Here is a 17,322-nt window from a genome sequence, read left to right as displayed (position 1 = left end):
CTAGTCTTGCCCCGGTGCATGTTCCTAATGCAGAAGTCAAAGAACTGGTTGTCTCGGTGCACGCCACAACACGCAGCACTTGGGACAAAAAGGCAAACTGATTTAAATCCGCTGGGCTAGAGCTCAGAGCAAAGCACCAAGACAAATGGCGCTCAGTCATCAGGAATGCTGTACTCGACCGATCAGCCCCTCTAAGAGAAGAGCAGATGGGAGTGCAGAGCTCGTCAAGCAAGGAAGGAGTACCCCTACGAACACAGAAAAATTTGTCTGGAGGAGTGGACAAATAAAAGGTGACATAAGGAAGTACAAAATGTAAAGAATTTCCCCTCTCCAGTACAAAGAAAGCAGCTTAGAGGGCAATATTCACCCTTCGCCCTCAGCCCAGGACAAGGGCTCGTCAGACATCTTTAAAAAAATCTATTATAGCTATGCAGCGATCTTCAAACTTGCAGCCTCAAAGGAGTGATGGCAGCTTAAGACGACGTAGTTTTGCAAAAATTAGGTTAACTGGCATATTCTTCCACTAATTTTTATTTCAGTTAATTAAAATCATCGAAACAAATCCCCCCAGAAAAATATTTCCGAGGACTTTGGACGTATCCTTACCTCAAAAGTGGACTAGAAGTCTCATCACTCTGCTTCTTTCAAATACAAACACTTGCCAACACTTTCGCCCTCTCTACACTACAATCCTTACCGTCTTCATCAAGTACTGGGCCAAGACTTTTATTCAGATTTTTTCTGTTTACCATATGCTTAACACTCCCTCTTCATCCTAGCCCTGCCAGCCATGATTTTTTGCCTGAAATCCTAGCTATTTTAAGCAATTTTGACACTTCACAATTTCTGGACCACATTTTTCCCCTCTCTCCACAGTAGAAATAGAAGATACATAACTACTGACTTCATTTTGCATTGAACTAGGACTTTTAGCCAAAGTCCTGACTACTAAATCAGAACTCTGGCTGGAAATGCTCCAAATCCCTACTTCTCACTTGCATTTCTCTACTTTTTTTCTTCCAAATCAGCTTCAGTCCGTTTCCCTCATTTGGGGGAAAACAGGCCCGTAGAAGCTTCCTAAGCATGCGTATTACTGAGATAACCACCTGTCTGGCCACACTGAATGTAATCAGGTTGTGACCACTGCTCCCCAGACAACCAACATTTTCCAGTCCAGTAGCCCATTCCTCTGGGTCTGCTAGAGGATCCGAAACAGGGCTAGTTCATGCCGAGTGCAACGCCGTGCGTTACGAACCCTATGAACTCTCAGGGTCTTATTCCGGGCAGCCAAAGGCCTCTAGCACGTCTTCCTTGGATTTGTGCCCCATAGCAACCCACACGTTTTCAACAACCGTCTTGTTCTTGTTGACCTGTCCCTGTGCCCGCCAGCAGTGCACCTCCCAGTCTACTAGGGAGCGGACTGGCCTGCGTGCATTCGACTTCCTGGGAGTCCCAGTTATCGACACCGTAAGACAGTCGAGTGCCGAGAGCAACACCCCTGCACGCCTCTCATCCCCTCTACCCTCCCTAAGTTGGCTACACCTGGAGGTTAACCATTGCAATCCTATAAATTATATCCTCAGCTTTCAGTAATGCCAACCACACCAAATTTCTTCTGCAAATTTCCAGTTCCTCATACTCATTGCCCAGGCTCCCCTCAGAGGTCTGCAAGTAGATCTTTGTGGTATGTTCATTTAACACTTCACAGCCCAAGTACTACGCCAGCAACAGGACATTAGCTTTAAGACTCTGAAGTAGGGAGCCCCTATAGTATGGCCAAGCGGAGGAGATCCTTCTCCTTCCTACTAATTACAGACAACATCTGTACATTAGTCCTACCTACTGTTTTGTAACCCAGGGCCACCCAACCCAAGGCAGGCAGGAGCAGCCAGTTCCCTCCAGTGCCGTCATGTTCACCACAGATGACAAGGCTGGGGCCTAATTACAGGCCTCCTCGGTTCACTGTTCAGAGCACGAGTACAGTCACGAACAAAGCAGGATACAGAGCAATAGGGCCTGCGCTCGGGCAGCACAACAATGGCCAGTACAGGCACTCATGTTTCAACAAGCAGCGGTGCTTTCCCTCTGTCTTAGAAGATAGCTCAAGACACTTCCTTGCAAGAGTGCATGTAGGCTGCTAATCTGGCCGAGCCACGTGGTCCTGGTTTAGGAATGGAGCAGGGCTTGAGAGTGTGCTCAGAGTATTCGCGAAGCGATGGATAGGCTGCAGCTCCTCAGCTCCTTATTAAAAGTACAGCAGAGAATCCCAGTGAATCCAGGAGGCTCAACTCCGATGTTCTTATAACCAGACTGTGCACATAGAAACCTATACTCACAGCAATCCTCAGACACAAAAACACACCAGACAATTTAACTTACTAAAGCTGGTATTCAACAAGCAAAATTCCAGTGCAAGGAATGAGAAAGAGCAGCTGATTTTAACACAATGAGTCTGAAATAGAATTGTTACCTACCAGAAACTGGCATTCAATTAAGGATTGCGGTTTCTCACCTAACACTACACCTTTTGGGATCTGAGGCAGAACAGAAAAGTCAGACCACCTTCAAAGGATGCTTTGAATCCATGGCATAAGATTTAAATGGCAGTAGTAAGAGACAACGAGATAAAATAAAAATGTGTTTGCATCCCTATGTCAAAGTCCCTCTGCTCATTAGAAGGAAAGAAATGGGTAAGGCAAGTCAGAAGAAGCACTACTCAAAAGGAACATGATTTAAAGTCTAACCAGTTGCTGTCTCTGAATGAATTTCACCCCAAAATATAATTAATGAACACAACTGCCTCTAAGGAACAGGTTTTAGTACTATGATAGCATTAAACTTCTTGATCATTAAACAAAAAAAAAATCATCCTTTTCACAAAATATTTTTACAATGATGAGCACACTTAACTGCATGTTCTTCTACAGCACAGAGTTAAATAAATGATGAAATGCCTGAAGCACAAGTGATATGCTAAGGTTACAGAAAAGGTTTGTTCTTTTAAGATGTTCTAGCTAACATTGAATCATGTGCTGTATTTCTATAGAGATGTCAGTGAACCCAGCTGTACTTTCAGTAGTCATATGTATGCTAATACATCCTTCAAAATACATTAAAAAACTCTGGAGCCTAAAGTCAATGGCTGCATTTGTGTTGGTAAGAGCTTACAGCAACCCACAACACCACCTTCTGCACAACTGCTGCTTTACACTTCCTATAATTTACACTTAAAAGATAAAATTAGGTTAACAGAAACATTAAGCTAGGAGAAAGTATATCTGAAAAAAGTAGCTGCCTAGCAATCTGCACATTGGGCAAAGGGCAGAACATGTGGCACAACTCTGGGAGGATGATCTGGCAATGCCCAGCACCGGGATGATTGGAAGTGCTTAGCCTTTCACACGCACTTATCAACATTGCAAAGCTCAGGCACAGAAAGTACTCCAAGTAGATGCCTCTCTGTAAGGACACTGCAGCACTTCATCATGTGAAGCAGTTGCAGTTCTGCATGATGACAGACAGCAAGTGTTTACGATTGGTTTTTAAAGATGACCAGATCATCCCTCGATTCGTAGACTGGGAGGCCGGAAGGGACCTCAGAAGATCATTGGGTCCAGCCCCCTGCGCCAAGCAGGAAAGACAACCATGGGTAGATGACCCCAGCGAGGTGACTGTCCAGTGTCCCCTTGAAGATTTCCAGGGTAGGTGATTGCACCAAGAACGCTGGATAGGATTTTAAACCCCAAAGCCTGGAATGGATATAAAACCACAAGCGTCCTCACACGCCTAGCATTAGCTACTAGGGTTTATGAACCAATATCATCCACTGGTAAGCAGGTTATACTATGACCCCTAACTGGGGGGTTTTCCACCTTCCTCTGGTATCTGGTGGTTACTGAAGAAAGGAGGCTGTTCTGACAGGCTTGCGATTCCCATGGGAAAGGGAAAACTTGCAACAAATTTCAAGAGCAGCAACACAAGTCCTCAGGGGCCTAGTGAATTAGATTATGCAAGATCTAGAGATAAACATATCTTGGCTAAACGGCTGAGGATTACATCCCTCAAACTCAGAGGGGAGAATTATGTTTGTACATGGGTTACAACATAAATAGAAATTACCGCAGTTTGGAAAGAAAGGGAAAATTTAAACAGAGTATTAGTGTCCTGATCATGAGCTACTTTAAACTATACATTACCCCCCTGGGAGAAGGGCAGGAAGCCTGTCGCTTTGGACAGCGTTCCTTACGCATCGCTTTATTAGCGCGATCCCGCATTGCCGGGGGATGAGCTAGCAGCAGAAAGAGACTAAACAGCCTGAGAAGCGAGTTCTCCTGCAGATCCCAGGATCACGCTGGGCAGGCAGCGAGCTGCAGAGACGCCTAGTGACGAACACGCGGGGGCTGAAATCCGCGATTGCCGCGCTAGAGGGCACTCTCGCCAAGTCGCAGGAGAGCCTTGCAACAAAATGGTCTCGCGTCTGCCCCCGGCCTCAACGTTAAGCAGACTTCGCCGCTCTGGTAAACAGCTTCTGCTCCTTCACAGGCATCAAGACCTCCACACAGATATTAAAATAGCTTTGTCTAACCCTCTAAAAAGGGAGGCTTTGGAAAGGTACCAAGGCACGGAATACAAGGCATTCACTATACTAAATGCCGAAGCAGTCCTTAAATGTAAAATAGCTTTATTTTGCAGGGGGGAGAGCTAAAAATGAAATCTTTGTGCCTATGCTGCACAAGGACTAGCAAACATCTCTGCTGTCTGCAACCTGGCAGTCCAAAAAAGTGCAGGATCACTCTGCAAAGAGCAGGGACTCTGCAACCCTCCCAAACACTGAGCAAATGTCACAGGCCATTCTCTTCACGTGAGGATGTGCTAATGTCCAGGCTGCATATGCAACCTTCGTTCTGTCTTTGTCCATCTCGTAAGTGCATTTACAAGCAAACCTGAACGTCCTCCGTGCAGTGCTTTCCAACCTGAGCTGCACGCGTGCAACCTCCGCTGCAGTGATTCTCCGCCAGGGTGCTGCAGCACCCCGGGGTGCCTTAAAATGGTTTCAAGAGTGCTGCACAATGTTAGCTTCATTAGGTATAGAAACATGGTTCACAAAATAAACTCAAAGACTTCAAACAGGAATCCAGAGGGTCAAAGGCATTCAGACCCGCTGCAGCCCGAGTTCTTTGCTACAGAAACCCTGCTCTACCGTATCCTCGCAAAGCCATACAGATGCACGAGAAGCTCAGTCAACAGTCAAGAGCTCTCTACTCGCTGTAAGATCTCTGCTGTGAACAGGGCTGGGCACGGGGACACCTCCTCCACTGCACACTTTACAAGTGCTCGGATACAAGATAAGGTGGTGTACGCAGGTCCTGGAGTGCACACCAAGGGAGAGTTCAGCCTCCGTGCCAAGGCACGCCTAAACGTGCCATGTTGATTCCTCTTCAGCCAAGCTACAATTTACAGCCTTTTTTCTGAAACTATCTGGCCAAGCACCCCCAAACAACCCCAGCACACAAAATGCACGCGTTGTTACCCAGCCCCTCCTTTGCCCGGTGCAGGAAGCAGCACAGGGCAAACAGCAGCGCTGCCCTTGGGCAAGACGCAAAGGGCCCGAGTTATAAGATGAAACTCTACAGAAAAGGCTTCAAATACGAAGTCCAACAGGTGAAATCTGGGAAAGAGTTACCACAATTCCTCTGGTTTATTGGAAAAGGCTTTCTGTGATTGAGACCAACAAAAAAACCTCTGAACCGAGGCAATCTGAAAATCTCTTAACCCGAGTCTCGTTAAGGATGAAAGGAAAAAGTGAAACACGGTCTAGATTAAAGCCCCTTGATGCATGAGACAATTGCAGGCTCTCCGCTCATACGCAGCCCCTGCCAGTCCAAAAGAATGACTGGCCGCGAGCCAGAACACAAATAAACAAAAGCTCTTTTCAGAGTTTAAGGGAAATATCTATGCAGCCAGAGCATAATTCCTAACAGCAGCAAGTCCTTCTTAGGAAGTGAAACAGGCAACTGCTGGAATAAACAGTACAGCTAAAAAAAATGGAAGTCCTCTTGAAAGCTACAGACAGGCAGAAAAATATATATAATGCAACAAGGCAGCAGCATGTGGGGGCTTTGATGGCGGTTTCAAAGGAGTGCACGGATAGCATTTCAAAGGCACTTTCTGCCTGAAATCTCAGCATCGTTTGCAATAGTGCAACATGTAATCACCTCTTCAGCAGAGCCTCCTAGGGGGATGGAGAATTGTTTAAGAGAGACTTTAACTTCACCCTATGTGAATTATAGTAATAAACACACCAAGCCCTGAATCAAGAGGCTTCAGCCTTTGCCATGCTTTTTCAAGTGAGAAGAAACCGATCTTAGCCCTGACAGAGAACTGACTTGAAGAACTGAGCTAGTTGTGACGCAGGAGACACAAGGGGAGTGGGAAATAACAGCATTAAGAGATGACACAACCCTGTGCTGCCACGAGCGCTGCTAGGAACAACGACTGATCAGCGCGCTCAGGTCAGCCTCCTGGGCCCTGCACGCTGGAAAGTATGTGCACAAAGGGCAAAGTTACTTAAGAAAAAATATTCCTGGCCCTGCAGGCATCTTAAGTCATATTTTAAGCCCTGTTATGAAGAAAGTTGCTTGAACATGAAGTGAACATAGCACAAAGGAAGCAGGTGGACCTGATGAGGAAATTAAAAATCATTCCTATAAACAGGCAGAAGTTTGGGAGAAGATTGTACTATACGTGCTAAACAAGATAGATTTGCTGTCTGAGGTGCAAGTCCACAAACACCCCGAATCCTTTTCAACCTTGCTCCCAGAAAAACTAACCCCAAATCGCTGGAACAGGAGACACAAATGTCAATCAAGGAACAACCCAGGGGCTGAACGAGTCAGGTTGGCAGCAGTCATTTCTGCCACACCCCAGTCTGGGCACCTGAACACTGACGGGTGACCTCGGGCACATGTCAGACAACAGCCCGGCAACACAAGCAGCTTTGGACATTAGTCAACTCTACCACTACGTGCTGAGCACCCAAATAGCAGAGGAGTAAGTCAAAGTCAGAACTTTATTCCAAATTAACCTTTGCAAAAAGCCTGGCAGGTCCTGCAACACCATGATCACTGACATCCCTTAGGACAGGCAAAGACATACAAGCACCCATAATTTTCTCTGGGTCACTGGAGTCAGGGCTCAGATCAGTGGCTTTAAACAAGCATGGTGGTTTTGAAGCATTCATTTTTTAACGCTCTCCAGAAACTCTTCTAAACCAAGCACTGCGTTCTGTGGAGTGTCAGCACGGCAAGGGGGCGGTTGGGCTTCAGGAGACTGGCAAAGAACAAGCGTCCATGTATCAGTGAGACCAGGATGCAAAGCCTTTGCACTTGCCCTCTGGATGCGAGTATATGCTACCAAGACTTTCCCTGTGCAGACACGGTGTCTCCACTTACCAAGGCCTGATTGGAAGTCGCAGGCTCCAAAAGACAAGGTCTGGATGCAGAGCTTGCTGGCATGATCCAACTTTCCTCCTGACAGTCTCAACACTTTTGACCCAGGTAAGAGGGCACCACACCACTTCCAACAAAAGATATGCTTCAGCATATTTCTGGGCTAGAAAACTTGTTCTTTTTAGCTCCCCATCATACCACATAGGAGCATGACTGCTAGGAGAAGGCTATCTACTTTCAGGAGCAGCAGTATTCTTTCTATACTAGAATATTATAAAACTTTCTAAAGACTAAGCAAAGAGGATTTATGTTTTCAAGCTATATTTCTGGGGAGCACATAAAGGACTGTTGCATCTGCTCTACATAAACCCTTCATTCAGAAATCTGTGCATCGCTTAATAGGCACAAAATAGGCATCGGATACATACTGGAACAAGGCAAGCGTAATCTCCCGAATGCACAGAAATAGCTACAAACCTGATTCCAATTTCTTTGTTTTCACTATGCTCATTTTCTCTCAAATTACTTCCAAAACATAGCCTCTTCTGATGTTAATTGTGTGTACACTTCTGCTTACACTTTAAAGATTCTTCTTCTCCTGGGAAGTAACTTTTGTACACAAATCACGTAAAGCTACTTAGACAATGTGCTGGAGATGATTAAGAGAGGCCAGGATTAAATTTATACCTTAAGAAAGCAACAGATGTTGGCTGAATTATTTGTATACATTTTCAAATGAGCGTGGGTTAGCATATGCATGCCATTAAAATCTTTAAGGAATTTACTATTTTTATATCTGCGTTGATTATAGTTTTGATACTAAAGAGAGCACCACACTAAATGTTTGGCAAAAGTTCTTTCACTTAGCATGGAGAATATGTATTTTACCTAAACCACTAGAAATTAGAAATGCCATTCTTGTCTTTCATCAGTGCCGTTAGCTGAGGCGCTATGAATTCTGAATTGAGGAAAATCAGCGCAGAGCACACAGGACAGTGACAATTCCTTTACCCAGTACAATATTATAAAAAGAGCCTGCCAAAAAACACAGGAGGGAGATTTATGTTAACAATCCCTAATGACCAAAGCAACGACTTAAAAAAATAGGCCAAGCAGTTTGAAGCATTTCACAGACGACACAAAGGACCTAAGCAGCGACTGCCTCCCTGGGTGCCGTGGAGTAAAACAGAAGGAAGTGCTAGGGGTGGTGCTTTGGATGCAGACACCGTTTTGGTACACGGGCTGCCCAGTGAATTGGCAACACTAACTCAGCAGAGCAGAAGCTATGTTAGGGTGGCAGGTGCTGTCCAAGAGGCTCCCTCGCAGCATGAGGATACAGGTGCTCCTCACTTTCTGCAGATTAATAATGAGCATAATTTCTGTGCTCACACACGCAAACCTAGCCTGTGGTCAGAGAGCAGCATGACATAGGCCTGGACCCACGCATACATTTACCTGCCACTCCAGCTTTTTAAGAAGGAAGTGACAGAAGGAAACCAAAACGCACAAGACAACAGACTCCTAGCTGCACGGCAATGCACAGGGCAGACATCTAACCTGATTTACACAGCGGTTCTCTAAGTAACATTCTAAAAATAAAGCAGAGTTACTGAAAAGTTTGATTAAGTTTGTGAACTTAATCAGAGGTATGATTTTCCCTCCCTCCACAGGCATCAACACAGAGAACACTTCCCTCCACGTTTGGAGAGGGAACAGAACTTCAGAAAAGGCTACATACAAGAAGAAAAAGTGCATGAAAGTGAGGAAAGAGGACAAGAGATAGCCAGGTGGAAAGAAAGGACAGCTTTTATTTTAAACGAAACATGGTTGAGCACTTAACCCTTCAGTCAAGGCATCATCCAATTTTATCCAGATTAACCATACTAGCAGCTGGCTAATGTAGAATGAAAAATTGTACATTCAGAAAAAGGCTACACAGCCCAGGGGAATATATATTTATATATAAAAGAAGAAAGAAAGAAAAGAGCGTGGCAAGGACAACACTTAATATTCAGTGAGGACATGGAGTCGAATGTGTAATCCTTGTGCATATTCACTGCAATCCAGTCTGATAAATCAGACTCCAGACTTTACTTTTTTCTTTGTGATATATTCTGGACAGTACAGCAATATACTATATATAGCTACATAGCAGATTAACCATATCCCTTCAGAAGCTTCTCCTACAGTAAGTCTGCTTTTCCTGCAACCATTTTCTTCTTTGTCTACCCTTCCCTTCTTTGTGACATGAATCACCCAACTGGGCAAGTCTCTAACACTTTTGACAAAGCTGCTGTTCAAGAACCACCTATATCTTCCATGTACGTTCTTCACTGAGCAGCCATAATCTTAGGAACGTAATTCCAACCATCCTCACATTGTTTTCCTACTCCTGTATTATATGCTATCTAAAAACTAGAATGCAAGGCAGGAACGGCAGGAGCTGCTTAGTATATTCATGGCTCCTTCAAAATTAATATTAATGATAAACCAGACACTAGAAAGGGAAAACTGAAAATGTGATGCCAGCCTCAAGCAGCAGTTGGCCCATCAGGCTGCCAGAGATGCAAGAGCAACCTGTCCAAGTCCCACTGCAGCAAGGGGCAGGAACATCTCAAAGTTTGAAGAGAAAAGCAGCAAGCGTTCTCTAGCTTTCGATGGCACACACAGGTGCGCCCTCTTGAACCTGCCATAGCGCAGCTGGGGGCTATTTAAGAACATCTTATCAAAACACCATGCCAAAAGAAGAGGGCTAGCCTGGTGGGGGGCCCAGTGCACCTTGCCTACACAGCAGCTGGGCGAATGTCTCATATCAAGGCCAAGGCACAAATGCCTGATGAGATCAATTACTGTGTCAACAATAAAACTAAAAGCTGTGCCCCTGCTGCTAAAAGTACAATCCAGAGAGTTAGCAAATGCCCACACAAATGAAAGAAAGCAGTGACCACCTGGATTAATACTTCAATTCAAACCATTTAGATTTGTCTAGGGGATTCAAGCCCACCAGATTTTTTAGTACCTTCATAATCAATGAGAAATGTCAGCAGTGCTGGATCTTACGGGATGCTCAAGGTGTAGGTCAATAAGCACAGCGTATACTTACTCCTGGTTCTACTTGACTTCTGTCTGCAATGTCGATATGAACAACTTCAACACTCTTCCACGTGTTTGGATCCAAATTGTGCACCTGCAATGAGGAAAAGCGGGGACGTGACCATTTGCCACCTTCACACGGTGACTACAAACACTCTTACAAGCCCAAGGAAGCCCCTCCAAAAGTTACCACCGATTTCACTAAAGCTAGTAGTGCCTCCGCAAACTGTTGATTTGTGCATTCACGGGGATGTGGTTTGACAATGCATTCTTCCCCCATATTATAACACATGACAAAGTCAAGCACACTAATTAGACTTGTCACCCATTATGTAGGCCACGCAGGATTTCTAATTTGGTAAACATCCTTCACACAACTGAAATGCCAACAATCCAGTTATCGAAATCTACTCCAACTCTAATAAGCTCCTTACAACAGATGCCCAATCACTTTTTGAATGCTGTTTTGAAATGTATTGTTGTCATGAACTACCAAGAGACACAAATTCATCAGCACAGAAGGACCCAATGACCTAGTCCACATGATAGCCATCCACCCATCAAGCAGAAGTCCTCCCTTAAGGATTGGGAATCAGCTGCTGCCAGATATGGAATATGGCTGTATGTTGTCAGAATGGCTAATGCATGTTCCTGCTCACCCAACTTACATTTTCTAGTGTTCCCAAGTCCGGTTTATGCCAGGTCTCGATTTTTATGAAGAAGTCGTCTTTCATATATTCATTCTGTAAAAAACAACCGATCAGGCAGCAGAAGAGTGACTATTCCCCTTCCCTCACTTAAATCTTACATTTAAAAACTTTAATTTCTCTACTGGAAAGTTAGAACAGAACTTAACTAACATCTCTTTTGCACTCCGTTCTAATTCTGCTATAAACATAGACAGAGGCTCCTTCACTGCATGTGAAAACAGTCGAGTCAGACACTCCGTGCCTTAACTTGAAATATCACTTAGAACACAGACTGCAACTCCGAACAGCCATATGCCTGCGCACAAATCTGGACAGGCACTTCAGCTGCCATCTTTTATATGGCATTAGCCTTCCCAACCCCACAAGTTCACTATTTCTAAGGTCAGAACCCATTTATTTATTTTAGTACTGCCCCCCACAGAAGTCTTAATGTTCCATCACAGGACCTTTACAGGAACATTAAAGTATTGATGGAAGAACATTTTAAATTGCAGACATCCAAGACAACATGGAGCTCCAAGTCTGAGCCCCTGGCAAGCCCTGTGTAGTATTGAAGTGGAGTTTAGGCAGTGCAAGGTTCCCAATGAGGATATCCAGTCCCAGGGCACCCCCAAGCCTTACCCTCAAGTCTACAGCTCTTTACCTTCATAAAAAGCTGAACTCACTCAAGGCGGACAACCCAAAAAACTGCACAAGGGAGGACAGGATGCCTTTCTTTCACTGTCTTACAAATATTTTTCAATCCCAAGGCAGAGACCATTGGACAGCAATACTTGATAGTACATTAATCCTGTAAGTAAGATCCACAGTGGTGCCTGATATTAGCCAGGTGCATCTCTAAAGAGCACCCCAGGCCAAATGCCTAATTTCAAGCTATGCTGGCTATACACTTGGTAGGATGTTATGACAGCATTTAATAATGAGAAGGGCTTTTGTCAGGTATTAGCTAAGTGACATCCTTATTCTGACTAGTCTAGCTTTAATGCTTGGGGTAAAGTTCACAAAACAAAGCACCTGGTTAAAACACTCCTCATTAATGACAACAGCAGCATTGTGCCCGTTGCTTTAAGCCCTAATCACTTTGGATACTACACTTAGCAAAGTTAATGCCACTTTCTTCGTCCAGAGAAGAGACTTCAGAGTTCTGTGGAGTTGATTCAAGTAGGGGGAACTAAGCTTTTGACTTGTAATGCTCCTCTCATCCTGGACAATGCCAAGGGAGAGTACAGAAAGGATGGACCAGGGAAACTGCAGTTACCAGAAGAAAGTTACCCCTATATCTGTGGGAGGGAATCGCAGCAGGAGGAGCTGGACCAGACCAGTGGTCTTTATCTCATATCCTGCCTCCTGGCAGCCAGAAGGCTTCAGTATTTTCAGTCTTTAGGTTTCAATGTGAGAAGGATGGACAGAAGTAGGGGGGGGGGGGGGACAGGAAACACACCAACGGTTCTTGTCTATCTCACCTTTCTCTGAAGGGAAATGTGAAGGGCAAAGTTTTCTGCGAAAAACTGTGGGCTGGTTCATCCTGTGACTTCTTCAGTGCAGCTTTCCATAATGGAGGGAGGCACTGATCTTTTAGTTGTATTCGGCACATGCATCCACAAAAGCCTTAACACGCCAGGCCACTCGTGTCCAACAGGTCCCCTGCACAAACCCTACCATAACTCCTTGATGCAATAAAGCAGAGCAAGCCTGCTATGTTGGACTGAGGAGAAGCAGACTTCTAAGCATCCCTCCCAGACATTTTGTAGTTTAAATAGTTGATCCAAAACTATTTAAAGTGTTTAGTCATAAGGCATTGTTCCAAAATTAGTAATCATAAGAAGCAGAAATTAAAAAGGAGTGTGAAGAGGACTTGGTCACAAGTGACTGGTTTGAAAATCCTAATTCCTGACTAGGGGAATCCTACCTAATCACTAACTTGGAACAGGATAAGCTCAGATGCACGCTGGCAGATATGAAGGATTAGACGGGCAGTTATAATACATGTAATCAGACATTAACACACATATCATAAACCCAGCCCAGAACCAATAATAATCCAAGTACTCACCGTCACAACTGAATGTTGAAGACACATGCAATAAAAAGAAAAAGGAATGAGTCAAAATAATATAATACATATGTTCTATATAAAAACAATCTGTGCCCCATATAAAATCCCTTATTAAGTAAGTTAACACTGTAGAAGTGTTAACTGTCAGCATAAATCTGAAAAACACAATTTGCTAGCCCTGACATAAAAGCCTGCTTTAAGGCATTTTAAACATTTTGACAGAAAGCAGGCCAAAAATAACCAATGCTCTTAGAACTCAGGAGTAAAAGTGTCACAAATGGATTGCTGCTAATGTAAGGTGGTTCCATTCGCTTCTTCCACTAACATAAAAAAGTTTTCTAGACTAAATGCAAATGGTGCATCAAATCAAAGGACCAGAGAAAGAAACCAGAAGTTCATTTTTGTGTTCATGTGCATCTGTAACAGCTTTTGGGGTCTAAATTATGTTTCTTGCCCAACAGGTTTATTCTGAACTTGAAGGGAATATTAATCAAGAATTCCGTTTTGCATTAAGAGCTTCACACCCTGGCATATTTTTTGCTGGAGTAGAAGGTATAGCAAGGAGTGAGCTACAGAATCTGCAAGACAGTGGAGGGATTTTTCTACCCGATTGCCAAAACTTTGGGCCTAAACTGCATGAAAGTTTTTCACAGCAGAATGGCAAAGTGTAAGATGCAACTCGGGACAAGCTTACTTGTTCTACAATACGGGTACGCATTCCAGGCCTTCTCGTGAAACACCAAGGAGCCTTCTGGAGCAATCATCCTTACAAAGCCAGGGACTTTACTGTGAAGAACAAAGTATCGCATAATATTTTTAAGTGCTCTGTAACCCGAATGAAATTCCATGCCAATTTCTAAAACTTCAATCAAACAGGCACATCCTACCCAAGCTTATTAGAAATTACAATGCACTAGTAACCAGCAGTGAAATATGTAGGAACTGAAATAATGTTACCATTCCCAAAGTAATTAAGTGAAAATGAGGTATGGCAATCATAAAACAATTAAGAGGCAATTAAGAGTATTTGCAGCAGCATTAAGATCTCAGTCATAAAACTGCCATCCAAGCTCCCCTTTCTCTTCAAGTACAGTAAACACCATTGTTTGAAGACAACTTTGCTTGACGGATATGGTCTGCTGAGTTCTCTAGCAGTACTACCTGGCAGCAGGGCGTATAATAAACACAAGCCAAGTATTGGATGACAGTGGTGAGCAGGGCACATAGATTAGTTAAGCCATTATCCAAACCCTGAATGGAAGCCTATTGGACCATAACAGCTGTGCCGCTTGTTAGGAACAATTTCCCCAACATAACAGGAAGTGGGAAAAATGAGGAAAACCTGAGTCCAGAATTCCTCCTCCCACAGCAACTAGAGGCAGATGTTTCAGAAAAGGCTGACATTCCAGAATGAATTAACTTGTTTCTAATCCCTGGCAGGTAGTGGTTGGGTTATGTTGCTAAACAGGAGAGTAATACAGCCGTGGACTGTCCAAAAAGGCTTGGAGTTCACCTACAGACAAGCAGTTTTGTTTTTAAGACTGCAAGCTAATTCATGGCTTAACCTCCAAACCTATAGGTACTGATCTGAGGTAGGTACAGCAAAGACATCCACACAGAGCACTGTTGCTGTACTTCGCAAATGACCTGAAACACGACTCTCAGTGACAGACCTCTTCTACACCAATTCTGTCCAAATAACAGTGTTTGCGACAGTTATCCAACTATATAGATAGATTTTGCTACTGAACTCATTTTTCTTGCAACTCAATTCAGGATTTTATACCCGATTTCTCAAGGTGAAAGGCTCAAGTACCATCTTATCAGAGTAATTTATCTCTATAGTCTGCTTTCTAATCACTTCATTACTTCTACCATTAATGCTCAGTTCCTCAACACACTTTTTAATGGTGAATATTTACAATGCCCCACAGCATAAGGTCAAGAGAACAGGCTGATGGGTCAGTAAGACTATTCAGAGTCAAGAGCAAAGGAAGGGACCACGATGCTGGACTTAAACCAGAGGCGGGCACTTTAGGGACTCATCCAAGCTTCTCGGTACCAGAAGTGAAGTGGAAGAGTCACCTTTCAACAAAAAAAAATTCTTCAGTCACATTCACCTCCACATTTTGAAGCACCTTGCTGTAACCCTGACGTTGCAGGCCTGCAGGAAGGTAGCAAGGCTTATATTAAGAAAAGGTCACGTGCTCTTGAGCACAGACAGCAAGAGACCCTGCCCAGAAACATCTACTACAACATGATCTAACAGCAGCCCAGATCCAAGAGCAGCCCTATAATCAAGGATATGAAAGGCAGATGTGCAGCCTCAGCTGTAGCTTCCAGCTGCTTCTCCCAACTTACCAGGGCTGTATTACAATCAAGTAGATATCCTTCATACCCCAGTCTCCCACAGACAGTGACCCAGGTCAGGCAGTGCTGTCCAATGCTCAAGTAAGAGCCTGCACGTTACAGAATAAAAACACTACAGCCTCTAGCCTTCACCAGCCCAGTGGTTAGCCATATACTGAAGAGAGGAGAGACTGAAACCATATGGCAGTATCCCCATGTAGGGGAGGTCGGAGGCCACAATTAGCCCTTAAGGCTACTAGATGCCCTGGGGAAGGGCAGTGATGGGCGCATGAAGGCCCATCCAGCGAGGGCAGGATGGAGACCAGCAGGAGCCCAGAAGAGCTAGCCAGCATCTAGTGGAACTGGGGCTTGCTCTAGGACCCATTAGGTAGCCTCCCTTACAGACAGTTACATCAAGGCATGGCAGGCCAGTAATAAGGAAAGGGCACCCTAGAGCTGGAGCCGAGTAAGGGCTGTGTGGCCACCAGGGGGCATCACAGACACCCCTGGAGCCTGAACCTGGTTACGCCTTGGCAATGATGATGAGCAACTCTTCCTCATACTTCCCAGAGAAGGATGAGTAAGAGAGGAAGGGTGTACCCAAGCGCAGCCATATCTATGACTGCAACAGGAGACTTCTGATTCAGTTCCTCATTAGTTAACTCCTCACAGGCCTTCCACTACAGCCTTCTGTTGCGTGCTACCTGAGACAATGACAACCGCATGAGATACTGAACTGTACTCCTGGATGCACTGGACCGCGTTCAGAATAGTGACGCTGTCATAACAAATCAGAAGTACTAGCAGCTTTACCGAGATTGCAGCTATAACGCTGACAGACCGCTACTAATAAACATTATCCTTCCCATAAGTAAAAATAACAGCTAAGGAGATCCAGAAGATATTAAATAGCTCTTTACCCTGGAAACACCATACTTGTCCATGAACATCAAGCCAGGAGGCAAGAAACTGTCTTAAGGTATGGAACTCTCACATGAGTTAAAATACTGGTAGCAAATCCGATACAGGACACTTGATGTCAGAAACTATCCAGGAACACCTTAGACTGAAGGAGATGCTTGTCCCACATGGAAAAGGTTCAGGTAAAACTATGGCAAGCACACTGCTGGCATGGCTGTCTTCTTTACTGAAAAAAGCACAGGCTTAAGTATCATAATCATCTGGAATATGAGAACATACACCTGCAAAGGGCGTGAAGAAGCCATCTATCCTGTCCTTCTGCAACATGGCAGAATCACACACATCTCCACCATCCTTAGCATACAAACAGTTTAAACACGTATCACTGCCTCCAAAGAATGGGATTCCACATTCCTCCCTCCCAAGGTGGCTGGCTCAGTGTTTCCCAAACCACACTGTCAAAAGAGTAATATAAAACTTAAATATTCTTTGCTTTAAATTAATCCAGTTGCTTCTTGTCCTACACTGAGTGGACATGAAGAATGACTGATAAGCAACTGCTTTATAATAACCTTTATAAAGTTGAAGACTTATGGGCCCTTCCTTTCTAGACTAAACAAACTCAAGTCCTTTAGCCACTCCTCAGAGGTCATTTTCCAAACCTCCTCTTCTTGCTGCTCTTCTCTGGACTTCCTCCAAGTTGCCTGCACCTTTTTTAAAGTCTGGTGCCAAAAGCTGAACATGG

At 44.3% G+C, this 17,322-nt stretch overlaps 1 protein-coding gene across 2 annotated transcripts in view; it reads right to left on the bottom strand.

The window, feature by feature from the left end:
- Positions 1-17,322, bottom strand: part of PITPNB (phosphatidylinositol transfer protein beta) — a 51,353-nt gene that overhangs the window by 28,241 nt on the left and 5,790 nt on the right. For both annotated transcript variants that reach the window (XM_006270334.4, XM_006270333.4), the window contains exons 4-7: positions 14,002-14,093; positions 13,305-13,312; positions 11,210-11,284; positions 10,552-10,635 (exon numbers count right to left, since the gene is read on the bottom strand). In XM_006270334.4, the coding sequence (XP_006270396.1) occupies positions 10,552-10,635; positions 11,210-11,284; positions 13,305-13,312; positions 14,002-14,093 (259 nt within the window). The remainder of the gene's footprint in view (positions 1-10,551; positions 10,636-11,209; positions 11,285-13,304; positions 13,313-14,001; positions 14,094-17,322) is intronic.

The sequence above is a fragment of the Alligator mississippiensis genome, chromosome 10 (assembly GCF_030867095.1).
Source record: "Alligator mississippiensis isolate rAllMis1 chromosome 10, rAllMis1, whole genome shotgun sequence".
NCBI lineage: Eukaryota > Metazoa > Chordata > Crocodylia > Alligatoridae > Alligator > Alligator mississippiensis.
The sequence above is the reverse complement of the archived record's forward strand: the minus strand, read 5'-3'. Positions and strand labels throughout refer to the sequence as shown.